The sequence below is a fragment of the Lonchura striata genome, chromosome 36 (genome assembly GCF_050655825.1).
Source record: "Lonchura striata isolate lonStrDom1 chromosome 36, ASM5065582v1, whole genome shotgun sequence".
Taxonomy (NCBI): domain Eukaryota; kingdom Metazoa; phylum Chordata; class Aves; order Passeriformes; family Estrildidae; genus Lonchura; species Lonchura striata.
The window spans coordinates 2308686-2332500 of record NC_140738.1 but is presented as its reverse complement, the minus strand read 5'-3'; the positions used below and the strand labels follow the sequence as shown (position 1 = coordinate 2332500).

Sequence of the window (23815 nt, the reverse complement as noted above, 5' to 3'; positions counted from 1 at the left end):
GAGGAGGAGGATGAGGACGAGGAGTACGTGGAGGACGAGGATGAGGAGGAGGACGAGGAGGATGAGGATGAGGAGGAGGAGGACGAAGATGAGGAGGAGGAGGACGAGGACGAGGAGGAGGAGGAGGAGGAGGACGAGGAGGAGGAGGAGTACAAGGAGGAGGAGGAGGAGGACAAAGAGGAGGAGGAGGACGAGGAGGAGGACGAGGAGGAGGAGAACGAGGAGGAGGAGGAGGAGGAGGAGTAGGAGGAGGAGGAGGAGGACAAAGAGGAGGAGGAGGACGAGGAGGAGGACGAGGAGCAGGAGGATGAGGAGGAGGAGGAGGAGGACAAAGAGGAGGAGGACGAGGACGAGGACGAGGAGGACGAGGAGGAGGACGAGAAGGAGGAGGACGAGGAGGACGAGGAGGACGAGGAGGAGGAGGACGAGGAGGAGGAAAAGGAGGACGAGGACGAGGAGGAGGAGGACGAGGAGGAGGATGAGGACGAGGAGGACGTGGAGGACGAGGATGAGGAAGAGGACGAGGAGGATGAGGATGAGGAGGAGGAGGCCGAGGATGAGGAGGAGGAGGACGTTGAAGAGGATGAGGAGGACGAAGACGAGGAGGAGGAGGACGAGGAGGAGGAGGAGGAGGACAAAGAGGAGGAGGAGGACGAGGAGGAGGACGAGGAGGAGGAGGAGGCGGAGGAGGAGGAGGAGGAGAAGGACAAGGAGGAGGAGGAGGAGGAGGAGGAGGAGGAGGAGGACAAAGAGGAGGAGGAGGACAAGGAGGAGGACGAGGAGGAGGAGGATGAGGAAGAGGATGAGGAGGACGAGGAGGACGAGGAGGACGAGGAGGAGGAGGACGAGGAGGAGGAAAAGGAGGACGAGGACGAGGAGGAGGAGGACGAGGAGGAGGATGAGGACGAGGAGGACGTGGAGGACGAGGATGAGGAAGAGGACGAGGAGGATGAGGATGAGGAGGAGGAGGCCGAGGATGAGGAGGAGGAGGACGTTGAAGAGGATGAGGAGGACGAAGACGAGGAGGAGGAGGACGAGGAGGAGGAGGAGGAGGACAAAGAGGAGGAGGAGGACGAGGAGGAGGACGAGGAGGAGGAGGATGAGGAAGAGCAGGAGGAGGAGGAGGAGGAGGAGGAGGAGGACGAGGAGGAGGAGGAGGACGAGGACGAGATGGACGAGGAGCAGGAGGACGAGGATGAGTAGGAGGAGGACGAGGATGAGGAGGAGAAGGACGAGGAGGACGAGGAGGAGGAGGAGGACGTGGAGGAGGAGGAGGACGAGGAGGAGGAGGACGAGGAGGAGGAGGAGGAGGATGAGGAGGAGGAGGACAAGGAGGAGGAGGACGAGGACGAGGAGGACGAGGACGAGGAGGAGGAGGACGAGGAGGAGGAGGACGAGGAGGAGGACGAGGAGCAGGAGGACGAGGATGAGTAGGAGGAGGACGAGGATGAGGAGGAGGAGGACGAGGATGAGGATGACGAGGAGGAGTATGAGGAGGACGAGGAGGAGGAGGACGAGGAGGAGGAGCACGAAGAGGAGGACGAGGACGAGGAGGACGAGGAGGAGGACGAGGAGGAGGAGGACGAGGAGGAGGTGGACGAGGAGGAGGAGGAGGACGAGGATGAGGAGGAGGAGGACCAGGAAGAGGAGGACGAGGAGGAGGATGACGAGGAGGAGAAGGACGAGGAGGAGGACGAGGAGGAGGAGGACGAGGACGAGGAGGAGAAGGACGAGGAGGACGAGGATGAGGACGAGGATGATGAAGAGGAGTAGGATGAGGAGGAGGAGGAGGGTGAGGAGGAGGATGAGGAGGACGAGGAGGACGAGGATGAGGACGAGGACGAGGAGGACGAGGAGGAGGACGAGGCGGAGGAGGAGGACGAGGATGTGGATGAGGAGGACCAGGAAGAGGAGGATGAGGCGGAGGATGAGGAGGACGAGGAGGACGAGGAGGAGAAGGACGAGGATGAGGATGAGGAGGACTAGGATGAGGAGGAGGAGGACGAGGAGGAGGAAAAGGAGGTCGAGAACGAGGAGGAGGAGGACGAGGAGGAGGATGAGGACGAGGAGGACGTGGAGGACGAGGATGAGGAAGAGGACGAGGAGGATGAGCATGAGGAGGAGGAGGACAAGGATGAGGAGGAGGAGGACGAGGACGAGGAAGAGGAGGAGGAGGAGGGCAAGGAGGAGGAGGAGGACGAGGAGGATGAGGACGAGGAGGAGGAGGACGAGGAAGAGGAGGAGGAGGACGAAGACGAGGAGGAGGAGGAGGACGAGGAGGAGGAGGGCGAGGAGGAGGAGGAGGAGGACGAAGAAGAGGAGGAGGACGAGGAGGAGGACGAGGAGGAGGAGGACGAGGAAGAGCAGGAGGAGGAGGAGGACGAGGAGGAGGAGGACGAGGAGGAGGAGGACGAGGAGGAGGACGAGGACGAGGAGGACGAGGACGAGGAGGAGGAGGACGAGGAGGAGGAGGACGAGGAGGAGGAGGACGAGGAGGAGGACGAGGACGAGGAGGACGAGGAGGAGGTGGACGAGGAGGAGGAGGAGGAGGAGGATGAGGAGGAGGGGGACCAGGAAGAGGAGGACGAAGAGGAGGATGAGGAGGACAAGGAGGATGAGGAGGACAAGGAGGAATAGGACGAGGATGAGGAGGAGGAGGACGAGGAGGAGGAAAAGGAGGACGCGGACGAGGAGGAGGAGGACGAGGAGGAGGATGAGGACGAGGAGGACGAGGATTAGGAGGAGGAGGACGAGGAGGCGGTGGACGAGGAGGAGGAGGAGGAGGACGAAGACGAGGAGGAGGAGGACGAGGAGGAGGAGGACGAGGAGGAGGACAAGGAGGAGGAGGAGGAGGACGAGGAGGAGGAGGACGAGGAGGAGGAGGAAGAGGAGGAGGAGGACGATGATGAGGAGGACGAGGAGGAGGACGAGGATGATGAGGAGGAGGAGGACGAGGACGAGGACGAGGGAAAGGAGGAGGAGGAGGAGGAGTAGGAAGAGGAAGAGGAGGAGGATGAGGAGGAGGACGAAGAGGAGGAGAAGGAGGAGGAGGAGGAGGACGAGGTGGAGGAGGAGAACGAGGACGAGGAGGAGGACGAGGAGGACGAGGAGGTGTTGGAAGAGTTCAAAGAGGAGGACGAGGAGGAAGAGGAGGAGGAGGACGAGGAGGACGAGGGAGAGGAGGAGAAGGACGTGGACAAGGATGAAGATGAGAAGGAGGAGGATGAGGAGGAGAAGGCTGATGAAGAGGTGGAGGAGGAGGAGGAGGAGGATGAGGAGGAGGACGAGGAGGAGGAGGAGGAGGAGGAGGAGGAGGAGGAGGAGGAGTAGGAGGATGGGGAGGACGAGGAGGAGGAGGAGGAAGACGAGGACGAGGACAAGGACGAGGAGGAGGAGGAGGAGTAGGAGGAGGATGAGGACGAAGAGGAGGACGAGGAGGAGGAGGATGAGGAGGAGGAGGAGGAAAGAAGGAGGACATGGAGGAGGAGGACGAGGAGGACGAGGAAGAGGACGAGGAGTATGAGGAGGAGGAGGACAAGGACGAGAAGGAGGAGGACGAGGAGGACGAGGAGGAGGACGAGGACGAGGATGAGGCGGAGGAGTACGAGGAGTAGGAGGATGAGGAGGAGGATGAGGAGGACTAGGAGGAGGAGCAGGAGGAGGAGGCCGTGGACGAGGAGGACAAGGACGAGGACGAGGAGGACGAGGACGAGGAAGAGGACGAGGAGGACGAGGAGGAGGAAGAGGATGAGGAGGAGGAGGAGGAGGAGGACGAGGTGGAGGACAAAGAGGAGGAGGAGGACGAGGAGGAGGAGGACGAGGAGGAGGACGAGGAGGAGGAGGACGGGGAGGAGGAGGACGAGGAGGGGGAGGAGGAGGACAAAGAGAAGGAGGAGGACGAGGAAGAGGAGGACGAGGAGGAGGACGAGGAGGAGGAGGAGGAGAAGGAAGAGGAGGAGGAGGAGGAGGAGGAGGATGAGCACGAGGAGGAGGAGAAGGAGGTGGAGGAGGAGGAGGAGGAGGAGGAGGAGGAGGAGGAAGAGGAGGAGGAAGAGGAGGAGGACGAGGATGAGGACGAGGAGGATGAGGAGGAGGAGGAGGAGGAGGAGGAGGATGATGAGGAGGAGGAGGATGACGAGGATGAGGAGGAGGAGGAGAAGGACGAGGAGGAGGAGGAGGAGGAGGAGGATGAGCACGAGGAGGAGGAGAAGGAGGAGGAGGAGGAGGAGGAGGAGGAGGAGGAGGAGGTGGAGAAGCAAGAGGAGGAGGAGGAGGAGGAGGAGGATGAGCACGAGGAGGAGGAGAAGGAGGAGGAGGAGGAGGAGGAGGAGGAGGAGGAGGAGGAGGAGGAGGAGGAGGAGGAGGAGGAAGAGGAGGAGGAAGAGGAGCAGGACGAGGATGAGGACGAGGTGGAGGAGGAGGAGTAGGAGGAGGAGGAGAATGATGAGGAGGAGGAGGATGACGAGGACGAGGAGGAGGAGGAGAAGGACGAGGAGGAGGAGGAGGACGAGGACAAGGAGGATGAGGAGGAGGAGGATGAGGATGAAGAGGAGGAGGACGAGGATGAGGACGAGGAGGAGGATGACGAGGACGAGGAGGAGGAGGAGGACGAGGAGGACGAGGAGGAGTACGAGGACAAGAAGGAGGAAGATGAGGACCAGGACCAGGACGAGGACGAGAAGGAGGATGAGGAGGAGGACGAGGAGAAGGACGAGGAGGACGAGTAGGACTACGAGGACGACGACGAGAATGACGAGGAGGACGAGTAGGACTACGAGGACGACGAGGAGGACGATGAGGACGAGGAGGAGGGCCAGGAGGAGGACGAGGAGGAGGACTAGGACGAGGAGGAGGAGGAGGACGATGACAAGAAGGATGAGGAGGGGGAGGAGAAAGGGGAGGAGGAGGAGCAGGAAGAGGAGGAGGAGGAGGACGACAAGGACTAGGGCAAGTATAAGGAAGATGGGGAGGAGGAGGAGAACAAGGAAGAGGAGGAGGCAGAGAAGCATGAAGAGGAGGAATAGAAGGAGGAAGAGAGAGGAGCAGGACATGGAGGATTATGAGGTTGAGGAGGAGGTGGACAACGAGGAGGAGGAGGAGGAGAAGAAGGATGAGGACGAGGACGAGTAGGAGAAGGATGAGGATGAGGAAAAGGATGAAGATGCAAAGGACAATGAGGACGAGGAAGAGGAGGAGGAGGAGAAAGAAGATGAACAGGAGGAGGAGGAGGACAAGGAGGAGAATAAAGAGGAGGAGGACACGGATGAGGAGGACCAGGAGGAGAAGGACGAGGAGGATGAGGATGAGCAGGATCGGGAGGATGAGGAGGAGGAACAGGAGGAAGATGAGGAGGAGGAGAATGAGGAGAATGAGGATGAGGTGGACAATGAGGAGGATGAGGAGTATAAGGATGCGGAGGATAAGTAGGAGGAGGATGAGGAGGGGGAGGAGGAGGAGGAGGAGGAGGAGGAGGGGGAGGAGGAGGAGGAGGAGGACGAGGAAAAGGATGAGGAGGGGGAAAAGGAGGAGGACGAGGAGGAGGAGGATGAGGAGGAGGAGGAAGAGGAGGAGGAGGACGAGGACGAGGAGGAGGACAAGGACGAGGAGGAGGACAAGGACGAGGACGAGGACGAGGACGAGGACGAGGACGAGGACGAGGACGAGGACGAGGACGAGGACGAGGAAGAGGACGAGGACGAGGACGAGGACGAGGACGAGGACGAGGACGAGGACGAGGACGAGGAGGACGATGAGGAGCAGGATGAGGAGGAGGAGGAGGAGGAGGACGAGTACGAGGACGAGGTGGAGGACGAGGAGGAGGACGAGGAGGAAGACGAGGACGAGGACGAGGACGAGGACGAGGACGAGGACGAGGACGAGGACGAGGAGGACAAGGAGGACGATGAGGAGCAGGATGAGGAGGAGGAGGAGGAGGAGGACGAGTACGAGGACGAGGTGGAGGACGAGGAGGAGGACGAGGAGGAGGACGAGGAGGACGACGAGGACGAGGAGGAGGAGGAGGAGGAGAAAGAGGAGGAGGAGGAGGAAGAGGAGGAGGAGGAAGAGGAGTAGGAGGAGGGCGAGGAGGAGGACGAGGAGGACCAGGAGGACCAGGAGGACCAGGAGGACCAGGTGGACCAGGAGGACCAGGAGGACGACGAGGACGACGACGACGACGAAGAGGAGGTGGAAGATGAGGAGGAGGAATAGGAGGAGGAAGAGAGAGGACAAGGACAAGGAGGATGATGAGGATGATGAGGAGGACAGCGAGGAGGAGTAGGAGGAGAAGAAGGATGAGGACGAGGACGAGGAGGAGAAGGATGAAGATGAGGAAGAGGATGAAGATGCAGAGGACAAGGAGGACAAGGACTCAAGGAGGGGGAGGAGGAGGAGGAGGAGGAGGAGGACGAGGACGAGGACGAGGACAAGGACGAGGACGAGGAGGAAGACAAGGACAAGGACGAGGACGAGGACGAGGAGGACAAGGAGGAGGACGAGGAGGATGATGAGGACAAGGAGGATGAGGAGGACGAGGAGGACGAGGAGGAGGACGAGAAGGACGACGACGACGAGGAAGAGGAGGTGGAAGATGAGGAGGAGGAATAGGAGGAGGAAGAGAGGGAACGAGGACAAGGAGGATGATGAGGAGGAGGAGGAGAACGAGGAGGAAGAGGAGAATTAGGATGAGGAGGAGGAGGAGGAGGAGGACAATGGCAAGGAGGATGAGGAGGGGGAGGAGAAAGAGGAGGAGTAGGAGGAGGAAGAGGAGGAGGAGGAGGACGACAAGGACTAGGGCAAGCACAAGGAAGATGAGGAGAAGGAGGACAAGGCAGAAGAGGAGGCAGAGAAGCATGAAGAGGAGGAATAGGAGGAGGAAGAGAGAGGACGAGGACAAGGAGGATGATGAGGATGAGGAGGAGGAGGACAGCGAGAAGGAGGAGGATTAGGAGGAGAAGAAGGATGAGGACGAGGACGAGGAGGAGAAGGATGAGGATGAGGGAAAGGATGAAGATGCAGAGGACAAGGAGGACGAGGAGGAGGAGGAGGAGGAGGAGGTGGAGAAGGAATTTGAACAGGAGGAGGAGGAGGACTACGAGGAGAATAAAGTGGAGGAGGACAAGGATGAGGATGACCAGGAGGAGAAGGACGAGTTGGATGAGGATGAACAGGATGGGAAGGACGAGAAGGAGGAAGAGGAGGAAGATGAGGAGGAGGAGAAGGAGGAGAATGAGGATGAGGAGGACAATGAGGAGGATGAGGAGGATAAGGATGCGGAGGATAAGGAGGAGGAGGAGGAGGAGGAGGACAAGGATGAGGAAAAGGACGAGGATGAGCAGGACAAGGAGGACGAGGAGGACAAGGAGGACAAGGAGGAGGAGGACGAAGAAGACGAGGAGGAGGAGGAGGAATATGAGGATAAAGAGGATGAGAATGAGGATGTGGAGGAGGACAAAAAGGAGGAGGACGACAAAGATGAGGAGGAGGAGGATGAATAGGAGGATAGATAGGATGAGAATGAGGATGTGGAGGAGGACAATGAGGAGGACGATGAGGAGGAGGAGGACGACGACGAGGACGAGGACGAGGAGGAGGATGAGGAGGACCAGGGGGATGAGGAGGACGAGGACGAGGAGGATGATGAGAAGGAGGAGGAGGAGGAGGACGAGGAGGACGACGACGACGACGACGAAGAAGAGGTGGAAGATGAGGAGGAGGAATAGGAAGAGGAAGAGAGAGAACAAGGACAAGGAGAATGATGAGGATGAGGAGGAGGAGGACAACAAGGAGGAGGAGGAGTAGAAGGATGAGGACGAGAACGAGGAGAAGAAGGATGAATATCAGGAAAAGGATGAAGATGCAGAGGACAAGGAGGACGAGGAGGTCGAGGAGGAGGGGGACGAGGAGGAGGACGAGGAGGAGGAGGAGGAGGAGGACGAGGAGGAGGACGAGGAGGAGGAGGAAGAGGAGGAGGAGGAGGACGAGGAGGAGGACGAGGAGGACGAGGACGAGGAAGTCCTCCTTGTCCTCTGCATCTTCATCCTTTTCCTCATCCTCATCCTTTTCCTCCTCGTCCTCATCCTCCTCGTCCTCCTCCTCGTCCTCCTCCTCCTTATCCTCCGCATCCTTATTCTCCTCATTCTCCTCATTGTCTTCCTCATCCTCATTCTGCTCCTTCTCCACCTCCTCATCTTTCCCCTCTTCCTCCTCCTCGTCCTCCCCATCCTGCTCATCCTCATCCTCCTCGTCCTTCTCCTCCTGGTCCTCCTCATCCTTGTCCTCTTCCTCTTTATTCTCCTCCTTCCCCTCCTCCTCCTCCTCGTCGTCCTTGTCCTCTGCATCTCCATCCTTATCCTCATCCTCATCCTTCTCCTCCTCGTCATCATCCTCATCATCCTCCTTGTCCTTGTCCTCTCTCTTCCTCCTCCTATTCCTCCTCTTCTTGCTTCTCTGCTTCCTCCTCTTCCTTGTCCTCCTCCTCCTCCTCAATTTCCTTGTGCTTGCCCTAGTCCTTTTCATCTTCCTCCTCCTCCTCTTCCTCCTCCTGCTCCTCCTCTTTCTCCTCCCCATCGTCATCCTCTTTGTCATTGTCCTCCTCCTCCTTCTCCTCCTAATCCTCATTCTCCTCTTCCTCCTCGTTCTCCTCCTCCTCATCATCCTCCTTGTCCTCGTTCTCTCTCTTCCTCCTCCTATTCCTCCTCCTCATATTCCACCTCCTCTTCGTCATCATCGTCATCGTAGTCCTCCTCCTCCTCCTCGTAATCCTCCTCGTCCTCCTCATCCTCCTTCTCCTCCTCCTCCTCCTCCTCGTCCTCCTTATCCTCCTTGTCCTCCTCATCCTCCTCTTCCTCCTTGTCCTTTTCCTTGTCCTTCTCCTCCTCCTCCTGCTCCTCGTCCTCGTCCTCGTCTTAGTCATCCTCCTCCTCCTCCTCCTCCTCCTCCTCCTCCCCCTTGTCCTCCTTGTCCTCCTCGTCGTCCTTGTCCTCCTCCTCTTCCTCCTCCTCCTCCTCGTCCTCCTCGTCCTCCTTGTCCTCTGCATCTTCATCCTTTTCCTCATCTTCATCCTTCTCCTCCTCGTCCTCGTCCTCATCCTTCTTCTCCTCCTACTCCTCCTCGCTGTCCTCCTCCTCATCCTCATCATCCTCCTTGTCCTTGTCCTCTCTCTTCCTCCTCCTATTCCTCCTCTTCCTGCTTCTCTGTCTCCTCCTCTTCCTCGTCCTCCTCCTCCTCCTCATCTTCCTTGTGCTTGCCCTAGTCCTTTTCATCCTCCTCCTCCTCCTCTTCCTCCTCCTGCTCCTCCTCTTTCTCCTCACCCTCCTCATCCTCCTTGTCATTGTCCTCCTCCTCCTCCTCCTCCTCCTCCTCATCCTCATTCTCCTCTTCCTCCTCGTTCTCCTCCTCCTCCTCATCATCCTCCTTGTCCTTGTCCTATCTCTTCCTCCTACTATTCCTCCTCCTCATCTTCCACCTGCACTTCATCGTCATCGTCGTCGTCCTCGTCCTCGTCCTCCTCCTCGTCCTCGTCCTCGTCCTCCTCCTTCTCCTCCTCCTCATCCTCCTGGTCCTCCTCGTCCTCCTCCTCATCCTCCTCCTCGTCCTCCTCCTCATCCTCCTCCTCGTCTTCCTTGTCCTCTGCATCTTCATCCTTTTCCTCATCCTCATCCTTCTCCTAATCCTCCACCTCCTCATTCTCATCCTCTTTATCCTCCTATTCCTCCTTCTCCTCCTCGTCTTCCTCGTCCTCCTCCTCCTTGTCCTCCACATCCTTATTCTCCTCATCCTCCTCCTCATTGTCCTCCTCATCCTTCTAGTCCTCCTCCTCCTCGTCCTCCTCCTCCTCGTCCTCGTCCTCCTCGTCCTCGTCCTCGTCCTCGTCCTCCTCCTCCTCCTCCTCGTCCTCATCCTCCTCCTCCTCCTCGTCCTCGCCATCCTCCTCCTCATCCTCCTCCTCCTCCTCCTCCTCGTCCTCGTCCTCCTCCTCCTCATCCTCGTCCTCCTCATCCTCATCCTCGTCCTTCTCCTCTTCGTCCTCCTCGTCCTCCTCGTCCTCCTCATCCTCCTCCTCATCCTCCTCCTCCTCGTCCTCCTCGTCCTCGTCCTCCTCCTCCTCCTTCTCTTCTTCGTCCTCCTCCTCCTCGTCCTCCTCCTCCTCCTCATCTTCGTCCTCCTCCTCCTCTTCCTCTTCCTCCTCCTCCTCATCCTCCTCCTCCTCGTCCTCCTCGTCCTCGTCCTCCTCCTCCTCGTCCTCGTCCTCCTCGTCCTCGTCCTCCTCCTCGTCCTCCTCGTCCTCGTCCTCCTCCTCGTGCTCCTCCTCCTCGTCCTCCTCCTCCTCGTCCTCCTCCTCGTCCTCCTCGTCCTCGTCCTCCTCCTCGTCCTCCTCCTCCTCGTCCTCCTCCTCGTTCTCGTCCTCCTTTTCCTCCTCCTTGTCCTCCTCCTCCTCATCCTCCTCCTCCTTGTCCTCCTCCTCCTCGTCCTCCTCCTCCTCCTCGTCCTCCTCGTCCTCCTCATACTCCCCCTCGTCCTCCTCCTCCTCGTCCTCCTCCTCCTCATCCTCGTCCTCCTCCTACTCATCCTCGTCCTCCTGCTCCTCATCCTCCTCCTCGTCCTCCTCCTCCTCGTCCTCCTCCTCGTCCTCCTCCTCCTCGTCCTCCTCCTTCTCGTCCTCCTCCTCCTCATCCTCATTCTCCTTGTCCTCTTCCTCATCGTCATCCTCCACGTCCTCCTCGTCCTCATCCTCCTCCTCGTCCTCCTCCTCCTCGTCCTCGTCTTCGTTTTCCTCCTCCTCGTCCTCCTCCTCCTCATCCTCGTCCTCCTCGTCCTCATCCTCATCCTTCTCCTCCTCGTCCTCCTCGTCCTCCTCATCCTCCTCCTCGTCCTCCTCTTCCTGGTCCTCCTCCTCCTCATCCTCGTCCTCCTCCTCCTCCTCGTCCACCTCCTCCTCGTCCTCCTCCTCCTCGTCCTCCTCCTCGTCCTCCTCGTCCTCGTCCTCCTCCTCGTCCTCCTCCTCCTCGACCTCCTCCTCCTCGTCCTCCTGCTTGTCCTCCTCCTCCTCGTCCTCCTCCTCCTTGTCCTCCTCCTCGTCCTCGTCCTCTTTTTCCTCCTCCTCCTCCTCGTCCTCCTCCTAATCCTCCTCCTCCTCTTTGTCCTCGTCCTCGTCCTCCTCGTCCTCCTCCTCCTCGTCCTCCTCCTCCTCCTCCTGCTCCTCCTCCTCCTTCTGCTCCTAGTTTTCGTCCTCGTCCTCCTCCTCCTCCTCCTCCTCCTCGTCCTCCTCCTCCTGGTCTTCGTCCTCCTCCTCCTCCTCCTCGTCCTCCTCCTCCTCGTCCTCCACCTCCTCGTCTTCGTCCTCCTCCTCGTCCTCCTCCTCGTCCTCCTCCTCCTCGTCGTCGTCCTCCACCTCTTCCTCCTCGTCCTCCTCCTGCTCGTCCTCCTCCTCCTCGTCCTCCTCCTCCTCGTCCTCCTCCTCGTCCTCCTCCTCCTCGTCCTCCTCCTCCTCTTTTTCCTTCTCCTCGTCCACCTCGTCTTCCTCCTCCTCGTCCTCCTCCTCCTCGTCCTCGTCCTCCTCGTCCTCGTCCTCCTCCTCCTCGTCTTCGTCCTCCTCCTCCTCCTCCTCGTCCTCCTCCTCCTCCTCCTCGTCCTCCTCCTCCTCCTCCTCCTCCTTGTCCTCCTCCTCCTCATCCTCCTCCTCGTCGTCCTCGTCCTCCTCGTCGTCCTCCTCCTCATCCTCGTCCTCCTCCTACTCATCCTCGTCCTCCGGCTCCTCATCCTCCTCCTCGTCCTCCTCCTCCTCGTCCTCCTCCTCGTCCTCCTCGTCCTCCTCCTCCTCCTCGTCCTCGTCCTCCTCCTCCTCCTCCTCCTCCTCCTCCTCCTCCTCGTCCTCCTCCTCGTCCTCGTCCTCCTCGTCCTCGTCCTCGTCCTCGTCCTCGTCGTCGTCCTCCTCGTCGTCGTCCTCCTCCTCCTCCTCCTCCTCCTCCTCCTCCTCCTCATCCTCGTCCTCCTCCTCCTCATCCTCATCCTCCTCGTCCTCTTCCTCATCCTCGTCCTCCACGTCCTCCTCGTCCTCCTCGTCCTCGTCCTCCTCCTCCTCCTCCTACCGCTCCTCCTCCTCCTCCTCCTCCTCTGAGTGTGGTTCTCAGGATTCAATGACTCCAGGCTTCCAGGAACCTGGAACTCTGGGATTCCATGGCTCTGTGACCACATGGATGGATTCATGACTGTCTCCAAGGCCACAAGGGAACGTTGGTGCCAGCGGGAGGGGCTGCAGTGCAGGGGCACCAACAGCTGAGAGGCGACTGCAGCTGCTGCTGCTGCTGCTGCTGCTGCTGCTGCTGCTGCTGCTGCTGCTGCTTGTGGGGGTGCTGCTGGCAGGGGCAGGGCCCTGGTGTGGCTGAGCATTGCCATCTCAGCCTGCGAGCTCCTGGGAGCTCAGTACAGGGCCAGGACTGACCCAGGTTGGCACTGCACTTGAGGACAGACACAGAGAATGGAAAGTGCCCACAGAGTGGTTCCAAGCAGGTCTGTGGGAAGGAGGAGGGAGGGAGGATGAATCCTCTGCCCAAGGCTGCCAAGGGAAAGCTTTGGGAGGGAAAGCAAGCCTTGACCTGACACTAAGTCCTTCAAGGGCTCAATTGCCCACGCTGAGCAGGATTTCATCGCGCAGAACTGACAGGGCCAGATCCAGGGATGGGGAGGACATCGAGGCAGGCTTCAGCTGAGCAAATTCTGCAGTGCTGACAAAGAGAGAGACTACAGCCAGGTGAGGGAGGCAGGTGGAAAAGGCTTTGTGCCGTCCCTGCTCAAAGGGGATCCTCACACAGCCCTGATGATCTGTACATAGGAGAAAACAATGAACACAAAACAACAAAATGATAAACTGCTAGTAACCACAAGAAGCCCAAGTTCCCTGAGGTGGGAATTGGAGCAGGAGAGCTTGAGGATCTCTGGGATATCACAGAAGAACTGGCCCAGGGCATTGCCATGGCACAGGGGCAGGGAAAATGTATTGGCTGTGTGCAGCAGAGCATTGAGAAAGGCACTGGCCCAGGCAGCTGCTGCCATGTGGGCACAAGCTCTGCTGCCCAGGAGGGTCCCGTAGTGCAGGGGTTTGCAGATGGACACGTAGCGGTCGTAGCACATGATGGTCAGGAGGGAATACTCTGCTCCAAGGAAGAACAGAAGGAAAAAGAGCTGTGCAACACATCCTGTGTAGGAGATGGTGCTCATGTCCCAGAGGGAATTGTGCATGGCTTTGGGGACAGTGGTGCAGATGGAGCCCAGGTCGCTGAGGGCCAGGTTGAGCAGGAAGAAGAACATGGGCGTGTGCAGGTGGTGGCCGCAGGCTACGGCGCTGATGATGAGGCCGTTGCCCAGGAGGGCAGCCAGGGAGATGCCCAGGAAGAGGCAGAAGTGCAGGAGCTGCAGCTGCCGCGTGTCTGCCAGTGCCAGCAGGAGGAAGTGGCTGATGGAGCTGCTGTTGGACATTTGCTGTGGCTGCACATGGGCACCTGTTCATGGAGAAAGGGTCAGTGAAGAGTTAGAGGAGATGACTGTAATGAAACTTAAAGCCATTTCCCATACACCCTCCTCTGTAACACAGATGAATACACTTCTGTATTTGTTTTGAGGTTTTCTTCTTATGCTGCCCCCATGTTTCTCCTGGTATTCTTGCATATCAGAAACCCTCAGCATATCTCCTTTCCATTGAAGAATACAGTGAATTTTCTGAGGAAATATGATGAGTGGAGACTCACTTTGCTCATTTCACCAACCCAGCAGCATTTTCAGTGTCACAACACCTCTACACTTCCCCATCAAGCTTATAATTCAGAGATGCTCTAGGACAGGTTTGCACCCTGCATTGAATCTCCCAGCTTGGACTGAATTCTCAGGGAGACTTCCAAGTGTCCTTCTGATGGCACTGGATGAAGGGAGATGCAGCTCCTTCCCTGACTGCACTGCCAGCACTGCCCAGAGCCGGGCACTGGGGACAGCTGTGTCACCCTGAGCCAGCTGTGCCCCCTGCCAGAGTCCCCAGTGCCGGGCAGCTGCTCTCAGCCCTGTGCTCTGCAGAGGGAACTGGGCCCGGGGCTGCAGAGCTGCCCCACGGCTCTGCTGCAGCTCTGCCTGCACAGGAGGGGCTGCACGCCTTGGAGCCCCGGCCCTGAGGGCAGAGGCTTGGCTGGGGGACAGGAGGGAGGGGGCTTGTTCAGAGGGAGGGGCTGCACTGGAGGGGATCCTCTGGGCATCTCTAAACTCTCCCTGCCACAGCATTTCTGGGATTTGTTTTCTCTCCTTCCCTGATCTTCTCTCTGCTTCCTGGAGATGTTCCTCCTGCAGGTGTTTACCTGCGTCTGATCTCTCCCTGCCAGCACACCCAGACCCCAAATCTCTGTGTACTCTCCTTGGCCTGACAGAACCCTGCCTGTTTGCTGGGCACTGGCTGGGGCAGGTTCTGTTTGCAGCTTGGAGAAAGGACAGCGCAGACTGAGCCTGATGGCTCCAGCAAAGGTGATGCTGCAGCTGCTGTCCATGGGCCGAGTGGCTGAAAGCACATTAGGGATCTCCTGTGAACCTATTAATTACTAAAATAACACTTATATTGTCTCATGCACTTGTCAAAATTCATAATCCACCATTAATATTTATCCCCCCTCCCTGCCACTCTCCAATAATAGGAAACCGAATAAAAAGTCTTAGGAAATTTCCTCCTTTTTATCAAAATTGTTGTCTTGGAAAAATTCTATGACTGATCAGAACCCCTCAGAATGTCAGAGATTCATGAATATTTCAGCTTCCCAGCACCAGAAATACTCAGAGTTGTACTCACCGGGTCAGTGGGCATTGGGATGTTCCAGCTTTAGGAGATCTCTCCAGGAGCTGCAGCTGCATTGTCCTGCAGCCAGAGGTTCCTGTGCCAAGGGCTGGCAGTGATTCTGCCCCAGGCACTTCTCAGCCCCTTCCCAGCCCTGACTGATTGAAGCTCTCTGTGCCTCTGTGCTGTGCCCGCGCTGGCTGCAGGCAGTGCCCCAGCCCTGCTGGGCTGGGAGAAGAGCTGCTCAGCAAGAGAAATGTGCTTTTGAAGCTCTGCTTGGTTACCAGGATCACCCTCTGTGCCAGGAGCCCGGCCCAGCTCAGCAGCACAGACACAGCACAAGGACTTTAATGACCCTCTGGGGCTTTGTGCTCAGGCCCTGAACATCAGGCCCTGAGAGGCAGCTGCAGAAACCTTTGCAGAACTCCAAGTCAGAATCCAACTCCAAAGTTTCTCTGAATTTAATGGGTCCCACTGAGGGACACGACTGAGAAAGTGTCCCCAGGCCCCAGGCAGAGCAGAGAACTGGAGGCACTGATGACAGGTGGGGACAAAGAGAAGCCAAGTCTTGGTGCCCTGGGGCACAGCAGGCTCTGTGCCACCAAGGGCTGTGAGGAGACACCTTGTCCTGAGGCCCTGGGGCCTCCTGGCACAGTCCCAGCCAGGCTGGGCACTGTCACCCTCTGGTCCTGCCCTCAGCATCCCCCCCATGCCGACATCCCAGTGGGGTCAAGGATCTCCGGGAAGGAGTCCCTGGGGAGCCTTGGTCAGGAATGGTCCTGGGGGCTCCTTCATGCTCCCAGGGACTGCAGGTTTTTCAAAGGACTTTGGCTTTTCCTTTGGCCTTGGAGTCTCTGAGAGGTTTCTGCAATAATGGCTTCCAATTATCTGCTTTAATTAGTCCCTGGAGAGGCTTTGTCGGGAACAACACTCAGTGGGGCTCATTAATGCTTCAGGGTACTTCAGTTTTATTAAGGTACTTGGTGTTTGCCTTTTGCTACAGACTCTGTGAGAGGCTTGTGCAATCATGGCCCCAATTATCTGCTTTAATGAGTCTCTTGAGAGCTTTGTACAGGCACTCAGTGGGGCTCATTAATACTTTGAGATTCTTAACTTTTGCAAGGTACTTTGGATTTTCCTTTCCACATTGAGAGTTCTTTGTGCCATTTTCAGTCTCTGAGAGGTTCTTGTGCCATCCTGGCCTCCAGTTCTCTCCTGCAAGGAGTCCATGAGGAGCCTGTGGTATAGATGGACCTTTGTGGGTCCCATTAATGCTTTAGACTCCAACCACTTTGGGGTTTTCCTCTGACTTGGACTCCTGGAAAGGTTTGTGCAATCTCCTCTCAGGCCCTGAGGTTCCAGGTCTCAGCTCCAAATGCACCACAGGCCTCATTAGGATCAAGCAAGTCCTGACAAACCATGGCTGTGCCTCGATTTCTCTCTGCTCTCGTGCAGTTTGTCAGGAAGTTTCTGTAGTGGTTTTGGTTCATCATTTTGAGATTTCTCGGCCAATGCTTCAATTAGTGTGGTGGGTTCATTGCTGGCTAATTACCAGTGCACTCACTAGAATATACTTACTCATTTCCTGCTGTGAGATAGGATTAGGAGAAAGGCAAAGTGTTTTCAAAATTTTAAAAGGTTATAAATAAAATTGTATTAACAATAACTTAAGAAAGAGTAATAAGAATCAGAACAAAACTTTCAGAACACTTCCTCTCTCCATACAACCTGACAATGTAAAGAGACAAAACCTAAAATTTTCAGTCAGTTTACCATCTCTAAAATAGTCTTTCTTCACTGCACTTAGGCAGAGAAGTTCCTCTTGTTAATGTTATGGACACTTCTACACAAGAAAACAGTTATCTCATGGCTTTTCATTTCCACAAATAGCAGCTGCCTGGAGAAATCTGCAATCATGAACTCCCTCCCATATTTTCCCACAGACGTGCTTATGGCCCTTGTCAGCTTATGGGGTATTAATTTTGAGATGAGCTGTTTAAGAGCAACGGTTCTCTTCATCTCTTTCTGAAATCATCTTCATCTCTGGGAACAGAGGTCTTCTTCTCTCCCTGAGGGCACAGGGTCTCATCACTGTTCTCCCTTTCTCTGTTCAAACCTCTCATGGGATCACAGCTACTGCAACATTTGCTTACTTTAGCATGGAGGCCTTTGCTGAAACAAGTCATCGCCCCATACTTTTCAATGCCTTACAGGGAAAAAGAGAGTCTGATGTATCAATGACATCCTTCTCCACAGCTTTAGCAGAGGATTCCAGCCCCAAGATCAAGGCATCTCCTCATCCCTCCCATCTGGGACTCAACTTCCTCTTCCCTGCCCTCTGTGTGTCTATGTTGCTCTTCTGTGTGCCTGCCCTGTGTCCTTTTCTCTCACTGGAGGGAGGATGGCAGCACTGGCAGAGTCAATATCTCCCGGGGCTGCAGATGGTTCCGTGAGCCCGGCCGGGCTCGGTGCTTGCGGCCGGAGCTGTTTTGCCATGGAGGTTTCTGCAGCGGCTGCTCTGGGGCTGTGTCAGGCTGGGCCGCGCTGGGGCAGGGCCAGGATCTCAGCAGCCAGGCCAGAGCCCAGCAGCAGCACGGCCGGGGCCGATGGCTTCTCCTGCCCTGCCCGCCGGCTGCGGGCGAAGCCCAAGAGCGGCAGAGCCTTGGCCGAGCCGGCCCGGCCCGGGGCTGCTCCTGGGGCCCGGCGGATCCCGGCCGGGCCCGGGCTGGCGGCGGGGCAGGGCTCGGCAGGGCCAGATGTCAGCACCCGCAGCCACGGCCCGGCCTCGGCCCCGCGGCCTCCCCTGCCCTGCCCGGGAGCCGATGGCGCCTGGCGGCTCCCTGGGAAGGGGCCCGGCCCCACGGCAGGAGCCGCCCGGCCCCACGGCCGAGACGGGGCTGGGCCGGCCTCGGCACCTCTGTGGGGCCAGAAGGGAGAGAGACCCAGCCAGGCTTTCTCATCTGTAACTTGTCCATATGTAGCGGTCATGTGCCCAAGCCCCCAAAACCTCTCATTGGGAGATCTCTGGGCCCTCTCCAAGGTGTTTTCTAATAAAAATATTCAGCTCATGGTCTGTGAAAATTACCAGAGGACAGGGCTAACCCATCCTGTCTGTCCTGGCTACTTTTGTCTGGGAGCAATCCTTGGATATACGGACTTTAGAAGGCCACATTCTAATTTTGGCCATGGACCATGGACAAGAAGACCATTTCTTTTCCACAGGAATGAAGGAACAGAGCCCCATTGTTTCAGGGGCAGATGAAAGGTGACCACCACAGTGCAAGGCCAGCCAGAGCTGGCTGTTTTTTTCCTAAAACATAACCTTGCATACAGGAAATTGTTTAGGGAGAATACCAGTTTTGGCAATGGGCATCTGAACACAGACAGTTCTTTTCTATAGCAAGGAAAGCACATAGCCCCTTTGCTCCAGGAGCTGATGAGAAGCAGCCCTTGGCATTCCAACATCAGCCAGACCTGTCAGGTGGCCCTGGCATGCCAAGCCAGCCAGACCTGTTCCATGTTCCCTCACTTCCATGGGGTACCTTGCTTCCAGGAGACTCTGAGGTGTCACAATGCCCCCTTGGTGACACAGGGCCCTGAAGGGTCAGAATGGTCTCCAAGGTTCCATCAGGCCCCACACATTCATAATGGTCTCTGGGCCCATGAAGCCCCACGATGTCACCATGGCCCCTTGGTTCCATGGGCTCCAGTGGTGCCACAATGATCCCCTTGGTTCCATGAGGTGCCCACAGTGTCACAGTGATCTCCATGAGAAGGAAAGCACCGAGCCCCAGTGTGGCAGGGGCAGCCACCAGAGGCCAAGGCCAGCCAGACTTGATGGTACTGGCAGATTTTGTCTGGAGCAACCCTGGGATATAGGGAATTTTAGAGGTGGAATCCCAATTTCAGACATGGACACCCAAAGTAGAAGGATGGTTCTTTTCCACAGGAAGAAAAGCACGGAACACCAGTGTTTCAGGGATAGATGAAAGGCTTCCACCAGAGGCCTAAGCCAGCCAGACTTCTCTGTCCTGGTAGCTTTTGTCTGAAAGCAACCCTTGGATATAGGGAATTTGGGAAGTGGAACCCCAATTTCAGCCATTTCTGCGTAGATAAGAAGGACAGTTCTTTTCCATAGGAAGGAAAGCACAGAGCCCCAGTGTTTCAAAAGCAGAAGTGAAGAGAGGTGGCTCTTGAGAGGCCAAGCCAGCCAGACCTGTTTGTCCTGGCAGCTTTTGTCATGGAGAGATCCTTGGATATATGGAATTTGGGAGAAGGAATCTCAGTTTTGACCATGAACACCTTGAGAAGAAGGACAGGTCTTTTTCATTGGAAGGAAACCACTGACCCCAGTGTTTTGAAAGCAGGTGAGAGGCATCCCCAAGAGGCCAAGGGCAGCCAGATCTGTCTGTCCTGGCAGATTTCACTGGGAGCAATCATTGGATGTATAGAGTTTTGGAGGTGGAATCCCAGTTCTGGCCATGGACGCCTGCTCAGGATGGATGTTTTTTTCCTATAGGAAAGAAAAGCACAAAATCCAAGTGTTCTGGAAGAAGATGATAAGTGGCCACTCTCAGGCCAAGCCAGCCAGACCTCTCTCTCCTGACAACTTTCATCTAGGGGCTATCCTTGAACATAGGGCATTTTGGAGGTGGAATCTCAGTTTTGGCCGTGGACACCTAGACAAGAAGATGAATTCTTTTCTTTAGGAAGGAAAGCACAGAGTCCCAGTGTTTCAGAGGCACATGAGTGCCATCCCTCAGGAAGCCAAGGCCAGCCAGATTTGTGATTCCTGGCATCATTTTTCTGGGAGCTATCCTTGGATATAGGGAATTCTGTAGGCAGATGCCCAATTTTGGCCATGGGTACCTGGTTGAGATGGATGGTTTTTCCCCATAATAAAGAAAAGCACATGGTGCCAGTGTTTGAAAGGCAGATGAGAGGTGCCCCCTGGGTCACCAAGGCAACCAGATCTGTTTCTCCTGGCAGAATTCATCTATAAACAATCCTTGCAATATAAGGAAATTTGGAGGAGGAATTCCAGTTTTGGCTATAGGCCCCTGGAGGAGAAGAATAGTTCTCTCCCATAGGAAGGAAAGCCCAGAGCCCCAGTGTCACTATGGGACATGAGAAAACATGATGGGCACCTTTGCGTTTGTGACGGTAAAAGAAATGTAATTTATTTCTGACTCCAACATTTATTGTTTTCCAAAGGTGACAGTGGATTGGAGGGTGAAAGGACCACCTATCCAACAACACTGGACAAACTACCGTCCATCAAATTTCTCCTCCTCTATGAAGGAATGCAAAGCAATAAGTTATTTACAGAAAGTTGTGTGAGAAAATTTGCTACAAGAATGTAAACTCAGAAGGTTTTAGAAAATCTTAAAAAATCAGGCCGACACCCCAGTGCTTCAGGGGCAGATGAGAAGCAGCCCTCGACATGCCAAGGTCAGCCAGACCTGTCAGGTGCTCCCCAGGAGGCTCAGCCAGCCAGACCTGTTCCATGTTACCTTGGTTCTGTGGGACCACAGAGTGTCACAATGCTCTCCTTGGTTCCATCAGGCCCTGAAGTGTCACAATGTTCCCCTTGCTTCTGCATTGTCACAATGGCCCCGTGCTTCCATGAGGCCTTGCAGTGTCACAATGGCTTCGTGGTTCCACAAAGCCCTGATGTGTCACAATGGCCCCTCGGCTCCGTGTGCCCTCGCTGTGTCACAACGGCTCCTCTGTGACACTGCAGCTGCACAAGGTCACCATGGACCCTTGGTTCCTTGGGGTCTCTGAGTTCGCAATGGTCTCCTTGATTCCATGAGGCAGCACAGTGTCACAATGGTCCCTTGGTTCCATGAGGATCTCCAGGGTCATGCAGGTTTGTGACATTTGTCCTTGCTGCCCCTCACATCCCCCTGCCCCACAAACAGCCCCGAGTCACCCGTGAGGGACAGGCCCTGCTGTGCCAGGCTGGGCCCAGGGCTTGGCCTTTCTGCTTCCCCCAGCCAGCCCAGGCCTTGCTCAGCATTGCAGTTCCCTGCTCGGAGCCTTGGGCTCCCTGCAGTCCTGGCCTCAAGGATCTGCTCTCTCCAGTCCCTGGTAGCCTTTGGCAGTCCCTGCCCTCAGTGATGCTCCAAGGGATTTGGAGTTTTGCTTCTGACTCCTTGAGCAGCTCCTTCAGCCTTCTGAGGGTCCTGGACTCAGCCCCAAATCCAGCATAGGGATTATTAAAATACAGAAAGCCCTCAGGTGCTCTTTGTCTTCCTTCAAATGTCTGAAAATCTCCAGGGCTTGTGCAGCTGATTGCAGTCAGTTTGGAGTTCTTGTAAGGAGGAAGATTTCCAAGTGCACCTCCTGATTTTTATCTTTTATAAAAGCAATATTGTTTTGTTTTCGAGTTCAGAGAAGAGCTGATAGAAGCATTCCCCAGGTGATCTTGATGCTCACTGTCTCATTAGGAGGTCTGGGCATGTAGAAGAATGAGCCCCGTGAGGGCTGACCCTGTTTGGACAAGCTGTTCCTCACCCCCAGCCTCACCATGTCTGACATTGCCCACCTGGCACTGACATCCCTGTGCCCTGCAGCAGAACCTTGTCCCGGAGCTCTGCAGCTCCATGACCCAGCCCATTGCACCGTGTCCCACCTGCTCTCCTCAGGGCTCTGCCTGCACACAGGGCCAGGAGAAGTTTTCCTCTTGGGAAAGAAAGAATGGAAAAGCCTGAGCAGGTTTCCTATACAACAAACACCACTCAGGAACCACCTGCTCAGTACAGGCTGCATGGAATGGTGTCACCTTTCTACAAGGGACAGTGTGACCAGAAATGATCTCTGGAAGCAGAATTCTCTGAGTCTCCCAGCTGAATTCTCCGTCCCTGTCTTTTCCCTGGATCTCTATTGCAGATGGAAGCTGCTGGGGCCATCCTCACCTTTAACCTCTCTTTGGAATGCAAATAGATGTTCCCAGTTGTGTTAAGCAGGATTTCCTCAATGTTTCTATAAATCTTTTGTGTCCCCCATGGAGCGAAGGGGACATTTTGGCACTGAGGGGGTGACGTGGAAGCAAGGAGTCAATTGTGACCCTGGGGTCCCATGGAACCAAGGAGCCATGGTGACACAGCAGGGCCACGTGGATTCAGTTGTCCATTGTGACACTGTGGATCCAAGGAGACCATGGAGACACCCCCTGAACCTCATGGAACCAAGGAGTCCATGGTGACCCAGCGGGGCTGCATGGAGCCAATGGTCCATGCTGACACTGCCCATCCAAGGAGGCCATTTGGACACTGTGGAAGCTCATGGAGCGAGGTGGCCATTGTAACACTGAAGAACTTCATGACACCAAATATCCATGGGGACACAGCAGGGCATCATGGAACCCAGGAACCGCTGTTGGCAGTGCGGAAACTTCTGGAACCAGGGGCTGTTGTGGCACTGCAGCACCAACACAGCTGCTGCACCTTGTCCCCTGCCCTGCACAGCTCCTTGGGAGGCATGGCAGGAGCAGCACCCTGGGAGCCTCGGGAATACCCCTCTGGGATCCATGGCACACGCTCCCAGGGGCTGGAATTGCAGTTCCCAGCCAGGAAAAGATGTTCCTGCCCTTGAAGGCAAAGCTCTTAAGAAGGGACCAAAAGCAAAATTGGAGCAAGATCCTACAGTGACATTTCACTGCCAGCCTTCATAACTTCACCCGTAGTCATTGTAGCTCGTGGATTGGGAATTAAATCAGGGCAGGGCCTTTGGTTGGAGCTGCCCTGGTCAAAGGAGGCACTGAGAGAGAAACAGAGCAGGAAAAGGAAGGCAGGAGGGAAAGGAGGTGTTTTGGTTTGGAAAGACAGGTGTCTTCTATGGAAAGCAGGAGCCTCCCCTGAAATGAAAAAATGTAGACTCTTTCTTTCTGAATTGTTATAAATTTGAAATTAAGGGGGCCTGTCAGGTAAAAATATGGGAGCAGGAATAACAGCTTTTTATTAGCGAAAAAAACAAAAAGATATAATAAAGAATGCAGTAAACTAAAACAACACTGACAGAGTCAGAATACAACCTGACACCCTGTCCAACACAGTCCAATTGGAATTGTGGGTGCAGTCCTCCAGGAGTGTCAGGTGTGGTTCTGTTGGAGAAGTGATCCTGTAGGAATGGGAGTCTTCTTCTGAAGAGGAAGAGGCAGCTGTTCCTCTGAGAAATCCAGCACAGAAAAATCTGTGTTGGTGGGCCAGAATCTCAAGACTGGATGCAGGTAGGAATGCTTGGCTCCTCCCTCAGGGCGGAGCATCTCACAATGGGATGTTACAGTTCTTATCAGTCATGCAGTGACATTCAATAGCCCATTATCAGCAGATGTCTCCCCTGAGGGAGGATTGATTGTGGAAGAGATAAGGAAAAACTGCCCACTTAACACAGGACAACTGTCATACAGATGGCAAATAGAACACATCTTGCTTTTCAGTCTGGGACAGGAGGACACAAACAAAATCAGCTGAGAAGGCAGCACTCTGAAAAGCAAACCAGAACTGACAGAAACTGAATGGGACTAAAATCAATAATTCTGAGAGTTTTACTTATTATCAAAATAAATCACTCAGCCCCACACAGTCCTGACCCCACAACTTCAAATTTGGATCTCACTTCTTCCGATCTCCTTCCAACCCCATCTCATCCTGGAGGCTGAGTAATTGAGCAATTTTGGCATGGGGCTGAGGTGGGAACCAGCCATTTTGAGGTAGGATTGAGTCACTTTGAGGTGACAGACCAATCCACCTTGGGTTTTGGAGTGCAAAGATATGGAGAACACTACCAGATATCCCCCAAGAAGCCACAAATCCTCCAGAATATGTTCCCAAACAGTAAATTCCACCTCAAATACCTCTAAAATGGTGGGACTTTTGACATATCTGGTCAATACTCTTTATAGTCATTTTCCAGGTGTTTTTAAGTGATAAAGACAAATCAGAAGTAAATTAGGGCCAAACCAAAACCAGAGACCCCTTGAGCATCGCCTGGACACTGGACAAA

The 23815-nt window shown here is 55.9% G+C and overlaps 1 protein-coding gene across 1 annotated transcript in view; it reads left to right on the top strand.

The window, feature by feature from the left end:
• The window catches only part of LOC146764021 (uncharacterized), a 286790-nt gene extending 265036 nt beyond the window's left edge, over positions 1-21754 (top strand). Inside the window, exon 4 of the mRNA XM_085565394.1 lies at positions 21701-21754. Within this exon, the coding sequence (XP_085421520.1) occupies positions 21701-21754 (54 nt within the window). The remainder of the gene's footprint in view (positions 1-21700) is intronic.
• The last annotated feature ends 2061 nt before the right edge of the window (positions 21755-23815 follow it).